General features: G+C 43.5%; 1 protein-coding gene across 4 annotated transcripts in view; it reads left to right on the top strand.

The window, feature by feature from the left end:
• Positions 1–510: 510 nt before the first annotated feature.
• The window catches only part of IGF2BP3 (insulin like growth factor 2 mRNA binding protein 3), an 89,757-nt gene continuing 63,843 nt past the window's right edge, over positions 511–26,424 (top strand). For 3 of the 4 annotated variants that reach the window (XM_081147797.1, XM_081147798.1, XM_081147799.1), the window contains exons 1-2: positions 553–827; positions 1,981–2,041. In XM_081147797.1, coding sequence (XP_081003923.1) covers positions 653–827; positions 1,981–2,041 — 236 coding nt within the window. In that variant the 5' untranslated portion in view covers positions 553–652. Of the gene's footprint in view, positions 828–1,980; positions 2,042–26,424 lie in introns of all 4 variants that reach the window. The other variant, XM_081147800.1, reaches the window with a different exon arrangement.

Genomic DNA, 26,424 nt, shown 5'->3' with positions numbered 1-26,424 from the left:
CCTCCCCCTCCGGCCCCTCCCCCTCCCCTCCCCCTCCCCGCTCCGGGTCCCCCTCCCCCACCGCCGAAACCCAGTCTAATTGAGGCGCTGGGATTCCTCACGTGAGACGTTGATTTGTAGTTTGAACACGTGGCTCATTCAAAAAGCCGGACACTCGGAGCGGATCTTTTCCGCCTCCAGCGCCGTCCTCCCTCCGCCCGCCTCCCCCCTCCCGCCGGCCGCCCCCGCGGGTTTTTTATGGGGGGGCGGTGCCCGCCCTCGCGTCGTGTGATATTTTCACAGTCCGCTGGCCGCTGCCACGGGGGCTGGGGAGGAAGAGACAAAAAGTAGTTTTCCCCCCTCGGGCGCCCTCTCCCCGCCCTTCCCTCGCTGACCCCGCCTCCTCCTCCGAGTTAGGAAGACTCGCCGCGGCGTCGGGGTGGAAGGGAGGCTTTTTCTTTTCGTGGTTTTTTTTTTTTTTTTTTTTTAGTACCCAGAAGAAGAGGAGAACCACCCTCGGATCTGATTCTCTCCCTCGTTCTCGCCCTTGGTTCTTCCCGCGTGTGTTTTATCGGCCAGACGACGAGGGGAACAAAACCCGCCGGCCGAGCCATCGCTGTGGGTGGTTTTAATTTTCCCTTCTCCTCATTTTTTAAAACCGCCGCTCTGCACGATGAACAAACTGTATATCGGCAACCTCAGCGAGAACGCCGCGCCCGCGGACCTGGAAAGTGTCTTCAAGGACGCCAAGATCCCCGCGTCCGGACCCTTCCTGGTGAAGACGGGCTACGCGTTCGTGGACTGTCCGGACGAGAGCTGGGCCCTCAAGGCCATCGAGGCGCTTTCAGGTGGGCCCGGCCCGGCCCCGCGCGCCCGCCCAGCCTGCGCCGCGCCCGCCGGCCTGCGCGCGTGCGGGGCCCGGAGCCCGGAGCCCGGAGCCGGGCCTGCGGCGGCCGCCGGCCGGTGCGCCCCGGGCCCCGGGCCGAGGCCCGGGCGCCCACGCGCGCGGCGTCCCCGGGACTCCGACCCGGGCGCCCGGCCGCTCGCCTTCCCCTTCCCCCGCCGGGGCTTTGCGGGCTCCGGGCGGGCGCGCTGTCAAGAAAGCCCGGGCGCGGGGAGCGAGGGGCCGCGGCGGAGCTGGCGCCGGGGCCGGGGCGGGACTCCGCGCGCTCGCCCCGCTCCCCGCCCGGGCCCGGGCGCGTGCTCCAGGCTCCCGCACGCCGGGCCTCGGCGGCCGAGCGCACACGCGCGCCTCCCGCCTTCTCCCCGCTTCCTCGCCTCCTCTCGCTCCTCACGGCGTTGGAGTCGCCGACCGCGCTCGGGCCCCGGACCCCGGGCTCGGGGAACGCCGAGTGGCCTCGACCCTGCTGCGGAGCGAGGCCGAGGCTTGTGCGTGTGCGCGGCGGGGGCCGGCGAGCGCGACCTGGGCTGCAGGGCCCCCGCCGCCGCGTCCCGGGAGCCCGAGGGGCCGGTGGGCGGGGGTCGCGGGGAGGGACCCGCGGCGCTCGGCCTCCGGCCTCGGGCTGCGGCCGCCGGGTTGGCCGGGCGCGCTTGGCCGGCACGGGGGACGCCCCAGGGGAAGGCTGCGCTCGGGTCCCCCCGGAACCCGTGTCCTTCGGGGTGGCTTCGCGCGTGGTCCTTTGGGTGCTGAAATGCACCGCCGGCCTCTTCTCTTCTGCTGGCCCCGGGTCCTTCCCGCCACTCCCTGTTCCCCGCGCGTCTGGGCTTGAACCCGGGAGAGGGGCCCGGCGCCCCCTTTCCCCGAGTTTTTCTCACACGAGCGCGGGGAGAGGTGGGCGGAGGGGCCACGTAGGCCCAGTGAGTGTCGTGGGGAGGGGGGGCCTCCCGTCGACTCCCCTCCCCACCCGTCTGTAAGTTACATGCTCCCTCCCCGGCGGGGTGCGGCGCTTCCCGGGGCCCAGAGCTGCGTCCCGTGCGGTTTGGGGGTTCGGGGAGCCGCGGAGCCCTGCCAACCGTCTTCCACCTCTTGTGTGTCCGCAGGTAAAGTAGAACTGCACGGGAAACTCATAGAAGTTGAGCACTCGGTCCCCAAAAGGCAAAGGTGAGCTTGTTTATTACGTTCTCGTGGATTCTGTTCTCACCCCATTATTGGGGGCGGGGGGGGGGGGGAGACTGTCAGCACAGCTGAAAACAACTTTTCCTCTTGAATGGCGATTGGGCTGCGTGTTGCAGGGCTTGGCGTCAAGTGTGTGGCAGGTGCGCGCGCGTGGGTAATGCTGTGCGGAATAGGGGGCTCGTCGGTGGGTCCCGCGCGCTGGGTTGGTGGTATTGGCGTGGAAGTCTCTCAAGGAAGCTCTCACAACGAAATAGTGCCCGGCAGGGCAGGTCGGGTGGCTGCATCAGATCAGTCTCTCGAGGGCAGTTTCTGGGAATCTGTAGGACTTAGGAAGCTGTGGGCGACTCCCCCCGCCCCCCCCCCCGTTCTACTAATAAGTACTGGATGGGCGAAAGCAGCTGCGGTCGCTCGTGGGTGTGGCGTGCCTCTTTCCTTCTCTGTCCCGAGTTGTCGGCTACCAGTGTGAGAGGCCTGGGAGGCCGCTGCAAGTCTGAGAGGAGAGATTGCTTTTTACCCTGTTAGCTGGCCACCCGAGACTGGAACACGTGAGTGAACGCCTGGCCTCCTCCTGCCCAGAAGCGCCTTTCAGTCACTCCAGAGGTGCACAGGTTTTCTGCAAACCCGCCTTTGTCTCCTTCTCCCCCCACCGTTTAAAAAAAATTTTTTTTTTTTTTTTTTTCTCTCACCAATAACCACCAAGAGATCATGAAGACCCAAGATTGGGGCTACTGCAGCAATGGGATTGCACTTTGCAGAGAGCATGTGTTGGGTGTCACTTTATAGAATGTTTGGAGGCTGTGTTTTTACACTTGGAGTATTTGGGGGAAATGGCTCCTTTCTCAAGATCAGGCCAATATCCTCGCTCTTGTAACTCTTAACTGAAAAGGTGCTGCTCCCTCCCAGGGGTGCTGGGGCTGGCCTATGTATGCCTTTCTGGGTGTTGCAAGGTGGGGTTAAGGTTCTGTCTTTTTCCCTTCCACCTCCCCACTCCCAACCCTGAGCCAAGCAATAACCTGGAAGTTAATTTAAACTAGGACTGTTTGTGTCTGGTTAGGTATTGGTGATAGTGTGGGTGCCGGAGGGCAGGAGGGGTTTGCCATGTACTTCCCTGTTGCTGTGCAGGAAGAGATGGCTACAGAAAATGTCACTGTTTCTAGATTGAGCTCTCTTCCAGGTAAAGCATTTCCACAAATTGTGTTTTTGTTAGCAAATTGGTTTGGATTTTTGTGGATTTCTCTTGTTCATGTACTTAATTTTCCAGTACGGATAGTTGGAAAGAGATTTGTGTGACTGGATAGATTTAGTTCTAGTTGGGAAATTCTGTAGGGGAGGGAGGTCAGATAATTTCATATAGTAGGATGGAATTCTTTTTAAAAATTTACTAAAATAATAGAATGTGTACTGAAAAGTTATCTAAATTGATCTCAGTTTAAGAGGAATTGAAAAATTTCGATGAGGTCATAGCTCCTTAAAAAGAAGTTTAAAGGCATTGTCTGAATTGTTTACCTTGAGGAGGGGGGAGTGTAAGCACATTCTGCAAGTTCTAATTGGTTTCATGTTTAGCCAGTGTGTCCTAATTTTCTTCAAATATTGAATAAATAAGCAAATGGTTGTATTGAAGGACTGGCATTTTAACATTTCAGAGTTTTTAAATTTAAACATTAAATGTCTTGTGGTTCTCAGATACAATTCATTTACCTGCATGCAAATGCAGATTACTTTGTTTTACTCTCCTGATTTTCCTTTCCAGCCTGGTGTTACTTTTCCCCCATATGTAGGGATATAAATGTAAAACATCTGGTAAGGGCTGCCTCTTCTATTCTTAAAGGCTTTGCTCAACCTAAAAACATAATTTAGTTACTTGTTACTTTATAACGAGCAGGTTCCTCTTTAGGAAAGCACATATGGTAAAATGTTACTAGTGGCAGCAAGTCTTTATCAGCAGAAGCTTCTTCATTTTATTAACAATGTAGATTAAGTTAAAATGCTCAGGCCCGGCCGGGCGTGGCTCAGCGGTTAAGCATCGACCTAGATCCAGGCGATCAGGGTTCGATTCCTGGTCAGGGCACATGCCCCAGTTGCGGGCTCGATCAATGACACTCTCATCATTGATGTTTCTATCTCTCTCTCTTCCTCTCTTTTCCTCTCTCTGAAATCAATAAAGATATATTAAAAAAAAAATGCTCAGGATTTTAAATGATATTATCTTAATAGCAAAATAAATAGGAGTACACTGGAGACAATTTTTTACTGATTTAGAGAATAATTAACTCCTTTGCTTGTATTGAAATGGCTAAAAACAAAAGTAAAGCTTGCTTTTCTGGAATTTTCTTTGAGAAATGTTCCAGAAATCCATATTACAATTTTGTTTGAACTGAACCTTGGAGCTGTGATGCAGTTCCCCTTATCTGAATGTTTCCACTGCCCAAATGGACTTTAGGAGAGGGCAAAGAAGGGACCCTGGCGATCCACATGCCCAGCACCTACAGGAAGGTCAAGAGGTGGTAGTGGTGATAGTGAGTTGAATGCTGCAGACCAATCCTTGCCAAGTGAGCCTGCTGGACTTCTGGGTGGAGTTCTTTGTGCTTAGCAATCATTGCATTCCATCCCATCATCGTGTAGGCATCTGAGGCAGGCACACCCACATATGCAGCAATGACCTTTATACCTGCTGTGCAAGGCATGTTGGGAGCCCTGAGCTGAAGAATGCTTATGGCAGCACTCTGAGATGGATGAATGGGCTTGCAGCGACTAAACAGGGAAGCAGGCCTAAGAAGTGATTTGATGCTTGGCAGCAGAGCTGGGTGGGGACCCTTTCAGGAAGGGGTATTGTTGAATTTGGTTCAGACCAAGCTTAGCTCCTGATTACCGAAGTCTCAAGGGAATGTGGAAGGAATGTTGCTTTTCTGCATTCATATACCCCGCCATTGGGGAAGATTATAGCAGCATTTCATAGAGTTTGAGCTCCCCTCCATCCAGAATGGAGAGAGGATTGCACTGAATATTGGTGATAGTGTTGCACTTTCTGTTCCAATTATAAAAGATACAGCACATGAAGACTTGGCTTCACTCTGAAGTATAAGCTTAACCCCCACCCCCACCCCCTATGTGGAGGTAAAGTTTAAATTAAGGGTGTGTGTGAAAATTGTTGTGACTGGAAGACTAGCTGAGTTTGGTTGGGAAGAGCCACTGGTATCTTTGTGGGACCTTCTATGTGCCCCTATGATTATGTAAATAGCACTGATTTTTTGTTGTTGTTATATTTGTGGGCTATTGGGCATGGGAGAGAGACTAGGAAAGTTGCTGACACTGAGGAACCAAGAGGATGGTGGTTTTACTTCATTTTCCATTACTTTTTTAAATTATGAAAAATTTTTTATATTTTCAGTTTTTTTATAGCTTAAAACTCCCTCATGGTTTAGCTGTTAGGATATATTGATTAGGATATGTAGCTAAATATATATTTGAATAAAGGAGAAAAAACAGTAGGATATTATAGTTATTAATATATATATTTTTTAAGGACGAATTCGTTAAAACAGACTGTGGTGCCTCAGCTCAAATGCCTTTTTTGCTTTGTTTCCTTAAAACAAAAAAAATAAATGAACAACTCATTTCCATGTTAGAATCTTGTACTTAATATGTAAATTGGATGGAAAGAGCATGCATAAAAATTACTGGGGTTTTAAGTGTATCTTACTTTAAATGGCTATTGAAAAGCTAGTGCTTCATTTTAATAGCTGTTCAGTAGAGAACAGGTTGGTGCTGTGGCCAGCCGAGTGCCCATTAGCCAGGGCATAGGACCCTGCTGTCTCAGGGCAACAAAAGCTGTTTTTAATGCTATTTAAACGCAGGTATGGATAGCTGCGCTGCTCCTTGCTTATCAGGAGTGGAACAGGTGAAGCTTGTGAATTAGGGAGATTCCTCACACGTGTGGGGATGTGGGATTCTGAATGTTGAGGAACTTTTGTGGCTGGTAAAGAATCGTAAGCAAGGTTATCTTTGGAGTGCTCAGTTTAAGATTAGTAATGCATGCCTGCTTAAGTAGCTGTGGCCAGCGAGATTTTTCTTGATATCGTACTGTTTTTCAGTACTGTTTGAAAAAAGTATAAAAGATTTCTTACTTTGGCCATATTAGAATTTAAACAAAAAATAGATGTTAAGTGCTGCGCGTGGCTGTCCACAGTAACAAGGAAGACATTAGGGAAATATGACATGTGCCTGGAGCCAGTGGGAATTGAGAATCTTGGCTTGTGTTTCTGACTTTCCTTTGGACTCGTGTGATCACTTACATGATCAGTTCCTGCCAAATAATAAACTAACAAGGGGCATATTTTGTTCCGATTTGCCATTCTGCTTGAAATAAATGAGTTACCAGCTAAGGCTTAAAAATATCTTTTGGAATTACTACAGAGCTCTGAGGTTTCCCCTGTAAGAAGCTTGACTTATATTTCTTGTCTGTAGTGTGGTAGCTCAGTTGTTTTTGCCCGGGTACCTCTTCCAGGCAGTCGGCAAGAGGGAAACGATTTTTGCCATACTTTTCTGAGCCACACCACTGCAGTTACCGTACAGGTCTGGAATTTTGTGAGAAAGGGAAGCTGTTGAGCCACCTTGATATATATTTAAAGCAACTCTATTGTCTTTAGCAGCATTAAGACAGCAACTTTTCTAGCAGCAACATTTCTGAAAGGTATGAATTATCCATTCAGTAACTCTGGTGGTTGGTTTGGTCTGGGAGGAAGGAGAGAGGCTGTGCTATTCTTAGCTGAGTTTCCTTTATCGACTCTTGCCTTTGATTCAAGCTTTTGGAATCTTAGGACAGGAGGTGGCAGTGTGGTAGCAGTGACCGAGGGGTAGGCTTGGCATCTTCAGTTAGGATCTCTGCCCCATAAATCTGATGTTTAAAAATTGGCTTGGACTGCCAGGGTTTTGCTTGAAAGCTGGTGGCAGACACAGTTTTCAGTGCTCTATTAAAATTGAGGGTATAATTTCTCATGGTCTTAAATCGCTGTTTGGCAAGTGTTCAGTATTGGTAAATAAACACAGTTGTAAATTTTAACATACTGTGTGGATTTTGTTGCCCTGGAGGGGAACACATAGTACATCAATTATGTATTTTAGAAAATTATCCCAAGACCATTTAACTCAATTAGGAAATAGCTTGAAATTATGATAGAACTATTCTTTGAGGTCTCTGGTTGAACTATAAGCCGAAAAAGGCGTAAATCCTCAGACTATCTGGCATTACCCCTTAATTGTTTTGGAAGCTGATTCATAACAAACCACCGCAACACCAGCAGCTCAAAACAAGTTATTCTTCTCGTGACTCTATGGGCCTGTGAGGTGGTCAGTTCTGTTGCACTGGGTAGCATTTTGGGTCATTTGGTAAGTTGGCCGAAAGGTCCAAGAAAGCTTCACTCACGTGTTTGACCTCTTGGTGCTTGTCATCCTGACCTTTCTCCATCACCTGTAGTAACCTGTAGCTGGCGACCCCAGTGAACCCGGAAGGTGCTAGGCCTCTTACAGGGTTGGCCCCAATTGCCACACTTACTTCTCTCCCATTCTGTCGATCAAGGCAAGTCACAAGGCCAGCGCGGATTCAAGGGACATGCGGAAATAGACTCTACCTCTTTCTTTTTTTAAATTCTCAACCTGAGGATATGTTTAAATTTTTTTCTTTAGAGAGAGGGGAAGGGGAGGGAGGGAACGGGGGGGGGGGGCGGGGGGAGAGAGGGAGAGAGAGGGAGAGAGGTGCAAGAGAAACAATGGATTGCTTCCTGCAGGGTGGCTTCCCGTACTCACTCTAACTAGGGATCAAACTCATAATCTGGGTGTGTGCTCTGACCGGGAATCGAACCCTCCACCTTTTGGTGCCCAGGATGACGCTCCAACCAACTGATCCACCTGACCAGGGCTAGACTCTACCTCTTGATGGTAGAGTGGCATGCCATGTGCAGAGAGAGAGACGTTGGTGATGGAAGTTAATGGTGGCCCTCATTATAGTTTATCTTTTATCAAATGGAGGAGTGGCTTCAAAATGCTTGTAACAGACAAGATCTGAAAATTGCATTTAGCACTAGAAATGGGGAGCCAATCCCCATTACGATATCCTGGCAGGAGGTAATGGTGTGGCCTTGGAGGTGCTAAGTAGTGGTCAGTCTCTGTGTATCTCTAAGGAGCAGCCAGTAGGATTTGCTGATGGATTAGATGAGGGGTGTGAGAAGAGCCGAGGATGACCAAAAGGTTTTGTTGGCCAGAACAACTGGGTAGAAGGTGGTGCCATTTCCCAAAATGGAGAGCACTGGAGGAAGAACAGATTTTCGGGTCAAGATTGGGAGCTTTACTCTCGGCATACTATGTTTTGGGTACTTAAAAGAAATTAGAAACCTAAATGAAGAAGTTGAGTAGGTAGCTGGATCTATCAGTCTGTTGCTCAGGGGAAGGTAGGAAGTGGAGGTGGAAATAAGAGGCTTTGGCCCTGGCCCGGTAGCTCAGTCGGTTGGCACATCTGGGAGTCAATGAGTAAATGCATAAATAAGTGGAACAACAAATTGATGTTTCTCTCTCTCCCTTCCTCCCTCTCTCTAAAATCAGTAAATTTAAAATTGAAAACAAAACAAAACGAGGCTTCATTAAGTGGTTTTTGAAATCATGCAGTTGGATAAGATCACCAAGGGACAGAGCCTGGGGCTGCAGGAGGAAGGAGGGACCAGCCAAGGAGAGTGAACAAAACCACTGAGATAGAGGAAGGCAGATGAGTGAAGAAAGCCTGTGGAGAGAGGGATGGTGCCACCAGCAGTGTGCCTGCCACTGAGGGTTTGTGATCTAAGCGAATGGGGAAGCTGGTGGGGGTGGTCTTAAGTCTCAGACTTCTGGCTCTGCTATTATCGATGGGAAGTGACTTAGGAATTTTGGAATAACCTGGAATGTAGCCTTTCTTCCAGAATTCATTTGTTGAGACATTAGTTCATTTCCTTATTTTCTAGAAACATCTATGAACATGTTCTACTTATATAACCTGCTAGAGATGAAAGAGTCTAAGTTTAGTAGATCCTCTTGTTGAATGAACAAGACTTGTTTGTAACAGTGGACCAACCCTTTGACATCTGTTTCTACGTTTCTGGTGACTGTGAGCCTGCATTCTTATGGACAATCCATTCTGTTTTTTATTCATATACATTTGGAAAATCTTCTGAATCCATCTTAGGCTCTAAAGCAGTGTAGACTGCCCGGCTGGTATGGCTCAGTTGGGTGAGCGTCGACCCATGGACCAAGAGGTCACTGTTTTGATTCCCGGTCAGGGCGTGTGCCCGGGTTGTGGGCTCAATCCCCAGCAGGGAGCGTGCAGGAGGCAGCCGATCAGTGACTCTCTCATCATTGATGTTTCTGTCGCTCTCTTCCTCTCCCTTCTTCTCTCTCTCAAATCAATAAAAACATATTTTAAAAACTTTAAAAAATACTTTATAAAAAAATTAAAAAAAGAAAACAGCATAGACCAAGTCTAGTACTTCTATGTGGTTGTCTAAATACTTGATCATTTGACAAGCAAAGGTTGAAACTATTGGCCAAAACACTTGTGGATATTACAGGCTGGGTTTAAACTACTCGAATCACTTTATTTTAGGATCCTGGAATAAGTAAAGCATTCCTCTCATTATATTCATAAAATGTTAACTATAAGAAATACAAGAAACCTTTTGTAAGTACCCTAAATTCCATCATTTTTGCATATTTAAAAATCTGATTCTTGGTAAAGTAGACGTTTCCTCAAATTATGAATTCTGTCTTTTGCCACAATAGTCACTAAAACTATGTGATGTGTTAGAGCAGTTGATTTGGAGACAGAATAAGTCTTTTTTTAAGATTGTTTGTGTCCATGCAAGTCCTTTGATAACAGAGTACTACTTTCAAAATATGTTAAACACCTACTAATTTAAAAAAGGAAAACTAATAAAAATGAGATAGCACAATAGATTTTTTTTTTTTTTAGTGGTATTAGTTGTTTTACCAAAGGATTCTCCATAAAGCCCTGGGGGAAGTGACTTGCGCAGGGCCCTGCAGGTGAATGTTGGAACCCATTTCCAGGTCCACAACTCTGCCCTGCCTTCAATTCTCCCGTTTAAGTTGTCAAGTCCTCAACGTAGCTTACGCAGCAGCCCGATCATGTTTGCAGCGGCAAGTCAGAGCAGACATGTCCTGTTTCTTGCTTTCTCCAAAGAAAAAAATCTTGTTTGGCTTCTTAGAAGAGTTGATTTATTGTGTTCCTGTAGGAAAAAGACAGGTACAGGTAGTCTGAAGTTTGGGGCTTACTATATACTAAAATATCTGGACATCCTCTCTTAAGACAGAAAATGAGACTACTTTTCCTTTCAGGTAATTTTTAGCAGTTTCATCGTAATATAAATGAATTACAGAGAAGTTGGAGGGGGCCTAAGAGGGTGTGAGAGGAGAACCTCGGCATCAGGAGGCGGCTGCCGTGGCTTTTTCTCAGGCGGGTGATTGTGACTCATGGAATGAATTTGAGATGACAAAAGAGGTAGCAGTGTCCGGAGTGTAGGCCATGGTGCCTGGCTGTCCCAGCTCTACCAAGATGCGTAGGACCCTGGCTTGCAGGAGGAAGTCTCCTAAATGTGGAATATTGTTAAGAATTAGGAGAGAGTAGGAAGGAGTAGTGTGGAAACCTCTTGATTGGGAGCCCTGGTGCTTGCTTCATGTGTCCTTGTTGAACTGAAGGTACAGCCAGAAGAATGTGGGATATGAGGTCTTAGATCTGGGTTTGAATCCCGATGCTTTCTAAATGCGCGGTGGTGTTTAAGGGTGAGGAAACCGAGAGCTGGGGGTTAGAATGGAAATGATGTCTCACGGATTCCTAGGCGCGGTGTAGGTAAAACAGCAACACAGTATCCCTCAGTCGTCACTCCAGGGGCAGCTGTTTGTATTTTCCCCCTTGCTGTTGGAATGCAAAGGGTGGAAATGGATTATATTTGGTGATAACAGAAATACGGAAAATCTTTGTTCTGATTTGGGATGTGAGCTGATAGAAATCTGTGGGTGGTGTCTTCATGCTTTTATTTTCACTGAGCATGTATTAACTTTTTTAAAATTAAGGTATAACCTAGATACAATAGAGTGTATAAGTATTAAACAGCTTAGTGAGATTTTACATATGTATACATTCAAATTAATTCAAACCACATGAAATAAAATGTGAACATACTTGTTTTACAATTCTCCCTATGCCCATATATTTCCCACATCTTACAGCTGGTACCTTGGTGTATTATTTTCCAGAAATTCTTCTTTGCATGTATCCACAAACACTTTTTAATAATGAAATCGTTCTGTTTATATAATTTGTGCTTGTACTAAATTGTATCCTGAGGAGTCTTCAGCTTAGGTACAGCAGTTTAACAGTTGCAGTGTTCAGCATAGGTGTGCAACAGTTTAACTGTTCTTTTCATAGTAATTTCAGTTGAGCATATTTATATGGATATTATAGGACTCTTGGTTATTGATTTTTACAAGGTAGATTCTTAGACCGGGAATTGCTGTCAAAAGACTGGCACATTCAAATGGGAAAGTGCTCTGCCCCAAACACTAAGTTAATGTACATTGACGTGGTTTGTCATAATTTGACAAACGAGAGCAGTTTCCAGTGAAGTGTGCAGTGAGACAGTTTGGTTAAAAACTGTCTTTTCAAGCATGGAGGACTCTCATTCTAGGAACATCTTATTTTTTTCTACCATGGATGTTGCGCTAACGCTGACAAATCTAGGTCCCAATTCATTTGTGCCCCTTGTATGTAAAAATTAAGTCAAAAGCTACAAAGTTTTACTTTTGGTAACTTCTGGCTTGAATACCTAGGGCTTATGCTCTCCCATACTTAAGCACCTTGAATTTGGGATCTTTCCTCAGAAACTAATAGTATTTTCTTGCACTGGGAACTTCACTGAGTCATACTTTGAGGTTAAATTTGATTAAAAGTTAGTTTCCAAAACAAAGTGCTGCTCAGCTTGCCACTCTAGCTGGGCAGATGATGATGGGAGAGTGTAATTAAGAGAGGCTGTGATGTTGTTAAAACTGTCTGGGAAGTGATTAAGTTCTCCCCAGTGGTTCCCAAATGTCTGTTTTTTATTTTATTTATTTCATTTAAATATGTTTTTAGAGGGAAATATTGATCGGCCGCCTCCCACGTGCCTCCCAGGATGCAGCCTGCAACTTGGGCATGTGCCCTGACCGGTAGTAGAACTGGTGACCTTTTGATGCACGGGACGAATCTCAACCAATTGAGCCACACTATCCAGGGCATGTCTGTTTTTTAAAAAGTCAGCTGTTCTTGCAAAAATAAAGAAGCTCTTGCATTTTCTTTGGAGAGAGAAGTGTGGTTGAAAGTTGTAATTCCATGTTTTGTGGGGTGCAAGTTTACCCATTTCTGCATTTTTTGAACTTCAGAAGTCAGTTCATTCCCTGTGGCTTATATAATTTTTAGTTTATCAAGCATAGATGGAACATTTGTGTTCCGAGTCCGTTCCTAGGTGCTAGAGGAAAGATACTTGTTCTGAAGAAGTATACGGGGTGTGGCGGCTTTCATGTTGCTCTCAGTCCCTGGGTGATGTGGCTCTCGGTGGTGCAGTGATCCTAAAGGTGGATTAATATCTCTGCGGGTAAAGAGGAGCTGCAAATGTGGTGTGGGGTACATGGTAAGCCGCGGAACACAGGAGGGGCATCAGGCTTGGCTGGGTGTTGGTAAGCCATCCAGGGATAGGCTCAGAGAAGGGTGTGCGGGGAAACTGAGGCTAACCATGTGCATTGGGGATGGAAAAGGCAGAAGGGACAGCAGAGCAGGAGCCAAGGCATGTAACCGAAGTACCCTGGTGTGTGCAGGGGACCTACAAGCTGTTTGGGATTAGAGAGGCTCAGCTGTGAGAGGATGGTGGTTCAGGCTGAGCCTTGAGGGGCGGTGGCAAGAGCAGGCTTGAGGAGGGCCTATATGTATGATTCTGATTCTTCATGTGTTTAACTACAGGGGCTCAGTCCGTTTCATTTAGCAGATGGTTATTTGGGATTATCATGCCAGACTTTATGCCAAGGTTAATTTTGGGATCAGCTCACCATAGATCCTGTTGAACTGCTTTTACCTCTTAAATGCTTCATGGGAACTGCCGTGCCCCCAAAGCATCCCATGGGGTTTAGAGCTGTCCCTAGGATACCCTCTGACAGGGAATTAGGGGGGACAGTACCAGTGCTAAGGAACCCTGTAGTGAGGCTGATGGAGACTTTTTTTTTTTTTTTAATATGTCTTTATTGATTTCAGAGAGAGGAAGGGAGAGGGAGAGAGAGAGAGAGAGAAACATCAATGAGGAGAGTCATCAATTGACTGCCTCCTGCATGCGCCCCACTGGGGATCGAGCCCACAACCTGGGCATGTGCCCTGACTGGGAATCCAACTGGGATCTCCTGGATCCTAGGTCGATGCTTAACCGCCGAGCCACACCAGCTGGGCTACTCTGTTGTTTTTTTAAGGTCAGTTATGACAAGACAGTCCTCAGCAGTGATGATTAAAGCATCTAGTGTTTGATTTTTATGACGGCATCTCAGACGATGGAGGAACCTTTGGAGAGAAACGAGGTGGACAGGTCTGTGTGCGCACTATTAGCAGCAGAGTTGGGGCAGTGGTGCCCGCAGCCCAGCGATAGGGAGCGAGGGCCAGTGGCGTCTCGCCTGGAACCATAAAGACTTCAGTTGCTCAGCTCTGTGATCCTGGGCAAACCGATTAAACTCTCTGAGCCTCTCAGTTTATCTGTAAATAGGGGCCATAAAACCTATTGCACAAGGTCGTGGGAGCTAAAGGATCATGTTTGGACAGGACTTCTTGGAGTACCTGGCACCTGAGTGGTTTTGTCTCATATTAATAAGCTTGTGTGTTTACATGTGGCAACTGGACGTAAGAATATCTATTCCTGTATAGTCCCATGGTTTGTGTGTCATATGTACAGATACATAGGAATGTTTCACGTTTCCTTGGGGAACTAGGTTATGTGTTGTGAATAAGTTAAGAATTTGTACTTTATGTTTGGATGTGTAGGTCTTAGGATTTCTAAAATGGGTCTAGTTTTGAAATTAAGAGAGATCATACTGTTTAAAAGAAAGAAAAAGGGCTGGGAGATAAAGAGTTCCTGTTAACTTCAGAGGTAGATAACAGCATAAAAGCGTACCGGCGATATGAAGTGGCGTTTCAGAAGGGGGTGTCTTAAAAGCCAGTCTTCTTAGGAAAAGATACTCAGTTTTACTAGTTATTAGAAAAATGCTAATTGGGAAAAGTGAACAAGATTGATACTGTCTGCAGTTGGCAAGAATGTGGAGCAGTGGACGCTCAGACAGCTAGAGAGCAAATTGTCAAAGGCTTCTTGCTATTGGCGGTGTCTGTTAGAACTTAGCGTGAGTACCCTTCAAGTGTCATGGAAAACAGCTCAGTCCTCTGGGTTGTGTGCGGTCTGTAAGCATCGTTTGAATCAGCAGTATGGTAAAAGAGCCCCAAACCACCAGACAGGACTTTGTAAAAAGGCCTCCGGGTAGGAGTCCATAATACACGCAGATAAACTTGGAGGTTTTATTACATCACTCATTACATTTTAACAGGTATTATTCAGATAACCTGGAACTTGCACCATTTGTCTACTTTCCAAGCAAAGGGAATTCCGTAGCCTTAATTTGACTGTCTGAGACATTTTGCAGTTACTCATTTTTGAGCTTGAGAAGGCAGATTTTTGGCCCTGGCTGGTGTGGTTCAGTTGGTTGAGCGTCATCCCCCTGCACCCAGAGATTACCGGTTCGATTCCCACCTGGGCTTGATCGAGTAGGCGGCAGCTGATCGATGTTTCTCTCTCATTGATGTTTCTCTCTCCCTCCCTTCCCCTTCCTCTCTCACTAAAAATCAATAAAAACATTAAAAAATACTTTTAAAAAAGGTAGATTTTTGAAAGGGAGGAAGCTACCAATAAATCATCTTTCACTTTTTTTCCCCTCTCCTTAAAAGCACTTTGAAGTGGTGGTAAACAATTTCTAACTTTTAGGCATGTTTAATGTTTTTCTTCTCGCAATTTCTATTATAAAGAAATACTTGGCAAAAGACATTTTTTTGCAGAATTGTTTAATAGAAAATTGGAAGTAACTTAAATTTTTATCCAAAGAAAATGTACCATAATATTTAAACAAACTGTACTGTGGTGAATTGTGTGGCAGCTATAAGGAATGATACTGATTTATATGAGCTGATGTGAGAGGAGAAAATTGAAAAGCAAGTTACGGGATGACTCTTTAAAAAGACAGGCATTTGCCCTGCTGATGTGCCTCAGTGGTTGAGCATTGACCTAGGATCCAGGAGGTCGAAGTTCGATTCCCAGTCAGGGCACAGGCCCAGGTTGCGGGCTGGATCCCCAGCGGGGGTGTGCAGGAGGCAGCCGATCAATGACTCTCTCTCATCATTGATGTTTCTGTCTCTCCCTCTCCCTTCCTCTCTCTGAAACCAATAAAAATACATTTAATAAATAAATAAAAAGACAGGCATTTGGGGGGAAAAAACCTTTCAGATGCACATGTCTGTTTAAAAACAGAAAGGTCTGGAAGGTTATCCAAGGAAAAGAGTGGTTAACTCTGCAAAAGGAAACTGATTGAGGAAAGAAGAGGCTAATGGGATATCTTTGGTTTTATACCCTATTGTAATGGCTCTCAAACTTTGGTTTTGACACTTAAAAACCAAGGACCCAGAGAGCTTTTGTTTGTTTTTATTTATTGATATATACTTCATTAGCAGTTAACTAAATAATGTTTAGCCCTGGCCAGGTGGTTCAGTTGGTAGGAGCATTGTTCTGTGCCCCGAAAGGTTCAGGTTCAATCCCTGATTGGGGCGCATACAGAAGGCAACTGATCCATGTTTCTCTCTCACATCAATGTTTCTCTCTCTCCCTCCCCCTTCCTCCCCCCTCTCTCTAAGAATCAATTAAAAAAAAAAACACCCCAGCATATCCTCAGGTAAGAACAAAAAATGTTTGAAATCATTTAAAAATAACTACATTAAAACTTGTTTTATGTTAACATACGGTTTTTGAAAAAACAAAAAACAAACAAAACCCTTCTAAAACCAAAACAAAAATCAGAAAAGTGGAATTGTTTTACATTTTTGCAAATTTCTTTAATGTTTGGCCTAAAAGAGAGCTGAATCCTCATGAGTAATTCTGCATTCACTCCATTGGGATACATTGTTTTGGTCGAAGTATGTGAAGACAATCCAAACTCGGTATGTAGTTAGAAAAGGAAAGGATTATTTCAGTAGTCTTTGTAGATGGTTGTGGATAGTCTTTGTTTTGACACCAAACCTGGACAAGTGGTAGTTTTTAAAAGGCTAGTTGAAATGTGGAATTTGAAATCATATCAGTGAACTTTTTGTATTCGGTTACATTAAAATCCATTGGTCTCACTTGCACTTTGAATGGTTCTTTTATCTGTAAGTATTGGGAAACTGTCAAAGCTCGTGGTGGTAGATAAGTTTGCCAAAATTCTGGTTTTTACTTAAAAGCTCAAATTTAGTCATTGGCAACAAATACTGTTAGTCTTTCTAGAAGTGACTGGCTGACTTTATTCTCTTTTGAGCAAATGTCCACCAGATACTCAAGGTTGAATAACCATGCTTTGTCTCTAGCTCTTTCAAGTAAAAGTGGTGCTGTGTGAAGCGTGGTGGGTACAGCCTTGCAGTTCAATAAAAACATATTTTAAAAAATATTTTTTTAAAAAAGAAAGTTGGATGATGTTTTATTGCAAGTGAAGAATACGACGACGACTACTACAGCTGAGATTCAGTGATGCTCAGGTGCCGCAGTTTACCCACCGTGGCTTTTACACCATCAGTGCAAATGCCAACACAGTGAAAAAGATCAGAGGACAACTTAGTAGCATAAAAATAGCTTTGACTCCTTAGACCTCTTGGGAAGCGTCTCAGGGACCCCCAGGAGCCCACATACTATGTATATCGGCAATAGCTGCTTTCCACTAACGCGATGTTTGAAGTTCGTTGGGTTAGGTATTCCTGTGAATGTACGTTTACATCGTAACAACAGATGGCAAGAACAAGTGAGGGTTTTAGGCAACTTCCCGGCCTTGGTTGGGAATTTTACACAAGTCACTTTGTGAAAAACAAGTGTGGGAAGAGAGAAAAAACCACAAAAGAAAAAGGTAAACTAAACACAAAGGAAGAATCTAGGTGTATGAAAGATCAAATATTTAAATAGTTAGGGAGCACTTAACACAAACCCACGTGGGCAAAATGAAGCGAGTTTGGTCGTTTGGGCAGGCAAGTGAACTGTTCATGTTGACTACAGGTCTCGCCTGAAGAAATGAACAGCCTTCAGTATGTTGTTGTTTCTCGAACGTTAGAGAGATCTAATGAGAATCTTGGGACACCGTTGAAGTTTCTCTCGAGGATTTAGGTATTTCGAGGCTAGAAGCTTGCTTGTGATGAACTCACTGCATCTGTAAGGATGGCCACATGAAGAGCCCTCCTGATATATTTCAGCCAGCTTTCCTTGCTCTTAGTAACCATTGGTTAACTTTAGAAAATGACTACTTTTGTTCCGATCACAGGACAAGTACTTTTTTTTTTTTTGGTCTTAAGACAATTTCTTTTTTCCTTCAGGAATCATACAGCAGTGACCTTTCATGGTGTCAGAAAGCTTGGTAGCTTGCTGGTACGTTTTCTTTTTCAAATGGCTCTGTTTTGCTGATCTTGGGTCTTAGCAGTTTTTCAGTTGGACAAATTTGAGTGTTTACTGCATGCCAAGGTGCTGCTTTAGGTTCTAGGGAATACAAGAACTTGCTCTCATAAAGTTTAGGGTCTGGGACTGCGTGGTCCACGAGGGCAGCCACTGGCCACGTGTGGCTTTCAAGCAGTTGAAATGTGGCTGGTCCAAATGGAGGTCTGTATGTATAAAATACACTGGGATTTTGAAGACTTAGTTCAAAAAGAGAATATGACATCTCAAATTTTATATTAATGTTACCTATTTCTTCTTACCTGAATTGGGTACTAGGAAATTTAATATTATGCACGTGACTTGCATTTGTGGCTTTTGTTCTATTTCTGTTGGGCAGCACTGATTTACAGAGGAGAAGTGGACAATATATATATAATGTGAGGCATGTTCAAGGCTACAGAGAAAAATAAAGCAGGGAAAGAGGAATGGGCAAAATTGGCAGGGGCCTGGGTTTGGTTACTTCATATTGGGTGATCATGAAAAAGCCTCCCCGGTAAGGTTCTCCGCACGAGCAGGGGCTTAGAGGGGGAAAGGGAGTGAGATGAGCAGGTAGGTGCCCAGAGGAAGAGTGACCCAAGCAAAGCGGGCACAGCAAGGCCAGGAACACCAAAGTCTGTGCATGCTCACTGCCTTTCTAGTCAATAAGGAGGGCACTGTCCCTGGATCAGAGCAGCAGCAGGGGAGCTATAGGAGATGAGCACGCATGCTGGTGGGTAGGAATGGAATGAGAGGACGTCATGGAAAGGTTTTTAGAAGGGACAGTTCTGTCGAAATTTAGGGAATGCTCTGCTGAGAATAGACCGTGTTGGGTGGAGCGGGTCAGGGAGAGACCAGTTAGGAGAAAATTACAATTACACAGATCAGGGATGGTGATGGTGGTGGTGGGAGAGACCAGTTAGGAGAAAATTACAATTACACAGATCAGGGATGGTGATGGTGATGGTGATGGTGGTGGTGGGACCAGGGCTCTCGAGGTGGAGATGGTGGCAGTGTGGTGAATGGATAAAATGAATGGATAAACAACAGCAAACTAATTGTGATGAACAAGATTGTGGGAGCAGCATGATGGGGGAGGGAGAGGGAGACAATGAATTCAGTTTGGCCAGGTTAAGTTGAGATGCCTGTTAAACATGTGGAGGTAGGACAGTGGATTCACTGTAAGGGGAGGAGTCCAGGGGGTGGTGGGGAGGTGAGGGGGACCCAGTGATGCTGATATCCTTGTGTTTAATCTACAGATGTTACTCAGTTTTTGCCTGTTGTCCCACAAATGTCCATTTTCTGATCCTGGATCCAGTCCAACATACCTCAAGTATTGAGTTGTGATGTTTCCTGGTTGCTTTTAATCTGGAAGCATACCTTAGTCTTTTGTTTGTCTTTCATGACCTCCCTGCTTTGGAGGAGCATAAGCTAGTTACTTTGTAGAGCGCCTCTCCTAGGAGCTGGTCTGACGTCTCCCTGTGGTTAGAATCAGGTTATGTGGTTTTGGAGGAGTTCCACAGACGCGGTGATGTCCCCCCTGCACCACACCGGGAGGCTCCAGGTGTTGACTTTGTGCCCTAGTGAGGTTGCTAACTGCGGTGGGTTGGTTGGGGTGGTTATCTGCCAGGCTTCTCGGTGTGAACTTCCTGTTTTCTCCTTGGCATTATGAGTCTTGCCAGGGGTGTTCTGAAACAATGTAAAGATCCGGGTTCTCATCAGACTTTCACTGACCTAAGCCTTCATTGATGGTTCTTACCCGAAACTGTAGTGGCTGCCAAATGGTGACTTAGTTTCTGTCGTTCCTCCGACATTGATTAGCTGGGATTTACTCTGAGAAAGAGCTTTCTCTTCTGCATTTATTTTGTTCCCATTCCCTGATTCTTACTTTGCAGGTTGTAACATGTTACTGTTAGTTTGTTGCTCTGAGAGGGGGCTGAGGTGAGAGGCACCCCGGCGTGGCGGGGAGCTGAGGGCGCCCTTCGGCACGGGTGGGAAATGACTGTGACCCCCCGATGTTCCCAGTACGGGAGGAAACCTTTGCGTGCTTATGCTCGTAGATGAGCGGCTTTGCGCTTAACTTGGGAGCGGACTTTAGCTGCCTCAGTGGAACAAATTAGTCGAGTTGACTCTCTTCTGGTGATGTTTTATAACTAGTGAAAATCAGGTCATTCTTCATGTAAATGACACAGTAAGTTTAAATTCAGGTACTGTGCTCTGCACCTGAAAATGTGTATTAACTTGTCTAGTATGTGCATCACTTACAATTGGTAGTCATAGGTAGGTTATTTTTTTCACACCAGTCAACTTTATTTTAGCTCATGATCAGGTGTTTCCCCCATTCTTTTGCATTTTGATGCACTAACTACAGTAAGTGTGAAATGGGAAGAACATTGCTATATGTTTCTTCAGTGTTCCTGTTTAATCTTATGTCTCTTGGTGAGTGGTGTGTATACTGACACAAATCAAATGGAATCTTAAACTGTCTTCTTGAGATAATATACAGTATACAAAACACCCGCAGGAATTAAGCAGAACTAGTTTTTCTGTGGTAATTAAAAAGGTTGGAAGATTAAAAAAATAAGTAGTTACATAGCAAAATTTAAACCATAAAAATGATTAAAGTGATTTTTTTTTTTCTGTCCCCAAATGTAGTCATTGTGTGGTTTCTTGCATTTTTTGAGGAAAGATTAGTATATGTATACAAGCATCTGTGAATGTATACTTCATAGAAAAAATAGTATTCAGTTCTGCCCCTTACTGTTTTCAAGTTTTAAAAAACAGTTTTAAAGGTGCTTTCGAAGCTGGAGAGGTGGAAATTGTAGTAATATATTAAAATAGTGGAGTATTGATTTAAGAGTAAAGTATGTTTACCCATATCTGGACTGATGATAATACATTAAAACTTGTTTCAATGTCTTTGTTATTAATAGGATATTAAGAATTTGTTAGGTTTCATTATTAATACCTTTTACAGATTGTTCTAATTTTCTGAAAACTCCAGCATGTAGTTTACCCCATCATCAATATGGGAAGAAGAAACGTGTTTTACAGTATTTAACCAAAAATTAAAACGGAACAAAAAGTGCCCCAGCCTCTGAAAACCTCAGAGCAGTCCTTTTAAATAACACATACATAATACATTATATTATCTGGAACTAGTTCAGTGCTCTAAATGTAATTATGTTATTGTTTTTTTACCCTCCCAACTTTTTGTGTTTTAAAAATTTCTTTAAAAATCTTATTTTACTTTTAATATTTTAAGTTCTCTGTTCTCTAAAAGAACAACTTAAAATGCTGTTCATTTTTTATTTTACATTTTAAGAAGTTTTTTAAAAATTATTTTTTAATTACAGTTGACATACAACCTTGTAATAGTTTCAGGTATACAATATAGTGATTAGATATTTACATACCTTACAGAGTGATCACCCTGATGAGTCTAGTACCCATCTGACACTATACATATTTATTATATTACTGACTGTATTCACTGTACTGTACTTTATATCCCTGAAGCTATTTTTATAACTGGCAATTTTTAATGCTGCTTACTTTTAAAATAAAAAACTTTACAGAAAAATCTTATTAAAATATTCTGGAAAACACTGAAATTTGATTTGTAAGCATAAAGAAAATAGTTCAAGATTGTAAAGAAGAATATTTTTAGTTTTTATACTGTTAATGTAAATATTTTAAATTGAAATGTACATTAATTGAATTTTTAACAAATAAAATACTAGTTTTAATTTTAGGTGGAAATCTAAAGCATTTAGTGCACATCAATCTGGCTGATTCTAAATTCACAGACTTGTTTAAACTAATAGCTTTTAGATAAACTATATAATTAAATGTTACTAAATATCTCATAGTGGAATTACAGCTAGCAAGTCAATACTGCATACTATATCTAAGATTTGTTATATGTATTGAACTTTAATCAAGTTTAAGCTTATTAAAAATATCACTGTCTATACTATCTAAATGTGTAGATCTGACAAATTTTAGTTTGGTCATGTTAGATTTGTGTATCAGTATTAGTGTTTAACTTTTTCAGAATAAGTTTTAAATCTTATGATAGTGTAATTAGTTTAAAATGTTAAAATTTCACTAAACTGCTTCCACATGACTTTGTCAAACATAAAATTCTAGTTTACTCATTTTATTATAATTTTTCATTTGGTTCAAGTACTGCCAAATCCCTAAATTTATCAGAATGGGTGAATATTTTAATAACAGCAAAATACCTAAAACAAATACTTAATCTGACTGATTAAATTTGAAACACTGAAACTTTTAAAAATCAGGAGATTAGTCTCAGCAAAGTCTGAGTATGTATAGTATTCTTGTTATTCCAATAATGAAAAAAAAAACCCACAAAAAAATCTTAGGAATTAAGATTTTTGAAAATACGGTTCTATATTACTAACTTTTAACAAAACTAAAAAATCTCCAAGATAACATTAATTTGTAGCAAACTGGCAATAAGTCAGGTTCAAGAAATTGTATTTTAGTTCGGCCGGGCATGGCTCCGCGACTGAGCACCGACCTAGGACCCAGGAGATCGGAGTTCGATTCCCGGTCAGGGCACATGCCTGGGTTGCGGGCTCCATCCCCAGTCGGGGGCGTGCAGGAGGCAGCCGATCAATGACTCTCTCATCATTGATGTTTCTCTCTCCCCCTCCTTCCCTCTCTCTGAAATAAAGATATGTTTTTTAAAAAAAGGAATTGTATTTTAAAGCTGTTGATATCTGCAGTGTGACTTTTGAGGCTTTCTGCAGTTTTACTTCCTTTCAGTTTATCTGTTGAGCCCTGCATATGACAACTAGTTTGCCCAGGTGCTAGGGAGACAGAAGAGCATTATCTTACGATTTTGAAAGAGAAAAACGAACATTTTACAGTAATCTTATTCAAGTAACAAAGCAAACTTGTATGACTGATACCTGCAGTGACATATTTTTAGCCACTGTCACAATCGGCAGTAACTTTAAATGCATCGCTGAACTTAGTCTTTGCGGCTGTCTGGTTAGGTAGCTTGCAGTTTCTGGAAGAGATGGGAGCTGTTAAGATTCTGAAAATTTCGCTTTTTCTCTACAGAATATTAAGATCTGTGTGTGGTTCTAAGAAAATAAGATCTAGTTCTGGTTGGTTGTTTTGATACTATTTGTTTGGTTTCATAACTCATGACTCTTGAAAAGATAGACTGTTATGCCTACAGTAATTTTTCTGCTTGTATCACAATGAAGATAGAATTCTGCAACTAGTTTTTTAGTTACCCACTTTATAAATTTAAAGCTTTCCCAAGTCCCAAAATACCTAAAGTTCTAAACATAGGGGTAAATAACTATTTAAATAACATCTAGCATCTAAATCTATGGAGAAGGGATTTAGAATCCCAAATGTTTGTAACTGGTATTCTGCTCTTAAATTTAAGATGTGTTCTAGTTTTAATCAATAGAGTGTGCTTAATGCAAGTGTTTATCTATACTGTAGGACTTCTTAGGAAAAAAATGTTAAAACTCCAGACTTTTTTTTTTTTTTTTTGGTTAAAAATAAAAGACCTGATGAACAGATGCTGGCGGTTAGGGGTGTGTTGGAGTCCTGGTGTGCTGCCCCCTGGTGGACGGTCTTTTCCGATAGTTTGTGTTTTGCACTTGTTCCTACAAGTCAGTCTTTAGGCAATTAATTAAAGTGCTTGGCCGGCATTTAACACGTTCTTAAGTGTTTTGTAATGCATAAGCTTTTATTTCAACATTTTTACAAGGTGTTAAAGTCTAAAGCCCAGCCCACTAAAATTTAATGCCCTGTACAGATTGTTAATGACAGCTTTAGTTTGTGATGGCTTTCCTAATAGCAAAGCTTTCAAAAGGGGTAGAGCACTTAAGGGGTGGGGAGGGCCATTTAAAACTCTTGGTGTCTATGTTATAGAGGAAGCCCCAGGGCAGGTAATGTGCTTTGGGTACACTTGAGGGTGAGGAGTGTGCAAAGGTAACTGTGGTGCTCAGTGCCCCCTCTGCTTTTGGCTTATGTTAAACTTTTTGACCAATTACATCAGTTCATCAAGACCAAGAGTTTCTTCGTTTGAGAGACTTCTGTCCTCCACGGGCTTGGAGATGTTAGTCATAGGTAACGTGTTTTTGTATATAATCAGTGATTATTAGCATGATACTACATTCTAGGTTGTCATAAAGGGCACAGTTTTAACATGTCACTTTTTAAATTGCATGTCTAATAGCTGTAGAGGTACCTCTTGCAAGGCCTTCCTGGTAGAGGGGAGCTTCTCGAAATGTCACATGCGTTGCATCTTTTATTGTTGGTGAGCACAGCTGTTTGTCTTATTTTCGTGTGTCATGTTAGCTGCTAGGTGAGGCTAGAGGTTTTGTTACCTTGAAATGATCTACTTTATGGTGATGTGACCTCTATAACATGTGGATATAAATTAGATAACATCTATTGTGGGGGGTTTTTCCCCCCTAGGAGATTGGGATTTATATAGTTATGATTATATTGGACAGTTTTTTTAGAGATCTGTGTTGTTTTTCAGTCGTGGCAGAAATAACCTGGAAATTATTAATCTTCTCCTGTTGCTGCCTTCAGTCTTTCTAGCTAGAGGATGCAACTTTTCATTGGCAGTGTCTCTTATTTGTTTTTTAAAAATATGTTTTTATTGATTTTTAGAGAGAGAGGAAGGGAGAGGGATAGAGAGATAGAAACATTGATGAGAGGGAGAGATTGGTCAGCTGCCTCCTGCACGCCCCTTACTGGGGAATTGAGCCTACAACCTGGGCATGTGCCTTGACTGGGAATCGAACTGCGACCTCTTGGTTCCTAGGTCGATGTTCAACCACAGAGCCACACTGGCTGGGCCAAATTTTGTTTAGTTGTTCCATGAAATTTCCTTGACAAACAAAATTTTATCAGTTAGTTTTACCTTTGAGCATTAAGTATACTTTTAGATCAGCTCTGTCCAACAGAAAAATGTGAAATTTTATGTACATGTAAAATTTTAACTATTCTAGTAGCCACAGTAAGATGTAAAAAGTAACAGGTGACATTAATTTTCATATTTTATACAATCCAATATATCTAAAGTTTTAATCTTTTCTCATGTGATCATTATTAAAAACTGTTGAAGTTTTATATTCTCTATTTTTGTTACTAAGTTTTAAAAATCTTATATATTTTACACTCATGGAGCAATTCATTTTGGACTGGATTAGCCACATTTCAAGTACTCAGTAGCCTCATGTGGCTAGTGGCTACTCCACTGAACAAAGAAGTTTTAAGATGCTTAGCTTTAAACATCATTTGTTAAAAATATGATGAGTCTTGTTGGAGAAAAATGTAATGGCATTCATAAAGTTAAACTGTGGGAAAATATGGGCATGGTTAATTTTCAGTGTGGCTCAAACAAATGAGAGGTTTTGCCCGAGTGCTTTATTCCCTAAGGTTCCCGGAAGATCTGTGTAAGTGGCTCTATGGTGGTAATGTTATGCTTCTGAAGGAGCTACACTTTGGAGTCACAGGGGCAGTGAGACTCTTATTTAAATAGAACTCTCCCTGATGTTCGGCTCCGTGTGTTTGGTTGGTCGAAATACTGGGAGTAACTTTTTTGCTTAAAGGCACATTTTCAGATGAAATCTCAGTAAGAAGACTACAGAAATCTTGGATTATTCAGAAATCAGGGATCAGTTTGTGCCCTATTAATTCAACTATTTATTTATTTAATCTTCACCCGAGGATATGTTTATTAATTTAGAGAGGGATGGTGTGTGTGTGGGGGGGAGAGAGAAACATCAATCGGCTGCCTCCTGCAGGCGCCCCAGCTGGGAATCGAACCCACACCCTAAGTGTGTGCCCTGACCGGGAACTGAACCTGCACCCTTTGGGGCACAGGACGCTGCTCAACCAATTGAGCTGCCCAGCCAGGGCTCCACTATTATTTTTTGAGCAGTGTCCTGCCGTCTCACTGGCACATGTCCTGAGGAAGTGTAAGAGCTTTACCTGCGTTCCTCCCTTGGAGGGACACCTAGTGTCCTGAGAGGAGCCTAGGAGCAGGCGGAGAGCACTCAGCGCTTCTCGGGCTCTCCCTGGCCGTGGCGCTGCTTCGGTCAAGTTTCCATCCACACGCTTATGGCTGTTAGACTGCTCCAGGTAGATGAAGATGATGAGGAGTCAGCTTTGAAAGATAAACGCACCTGTTTCAGTTCAGGGGACTAAATAAAAGCCGCATGTTGTGCCCAGGGCCATCTGGGAGCTGGGGGTGACAGAAGAATCACCTTAGATGCTCACTTAGAGCTGTAGTGTTGGAGGAGACCTTCCCCCCCCCCCGTCGTTTGAACCGAGCTGACTTACTGCCCCTTGTGGGCCAGGCAGTCTGCGCCGCACTTGACTATACAGCAGTGGGTAAGATGGAAATAATTTTGCCCTCAGGGGACTTGCCCTGTTAAATAGACCTCACTGGTCACCAAACTTCAGTGTGTGTGAAATCGCATTTCCCCACCACACCCCCAGAGATTCTGATTGAGGGCTTCTGCACTGGGGCCCTGGAATCTTCATTTTAAGTAAGTGCCCCTGGTAGTTCTA

The sequence above is a fragment of the Miniopterus schreibersii genome (genome assembly GCF_964146895.1).
Source record: "Miniopterus schreibersii genome assembly, chromosome: 9".
Taxonomy (NCBI): domain Eukaryota; kingdom Metazoa; phylum Chordata; class Mammalia; order Chiroptera; family Miniopteridae; genus Miniopterus; species Miniopterus schreibersii.
Note: the sequence above shows the minus strand (reverse complement) of the source record. Positions and strands in the feature narration are given on the sequence as shown.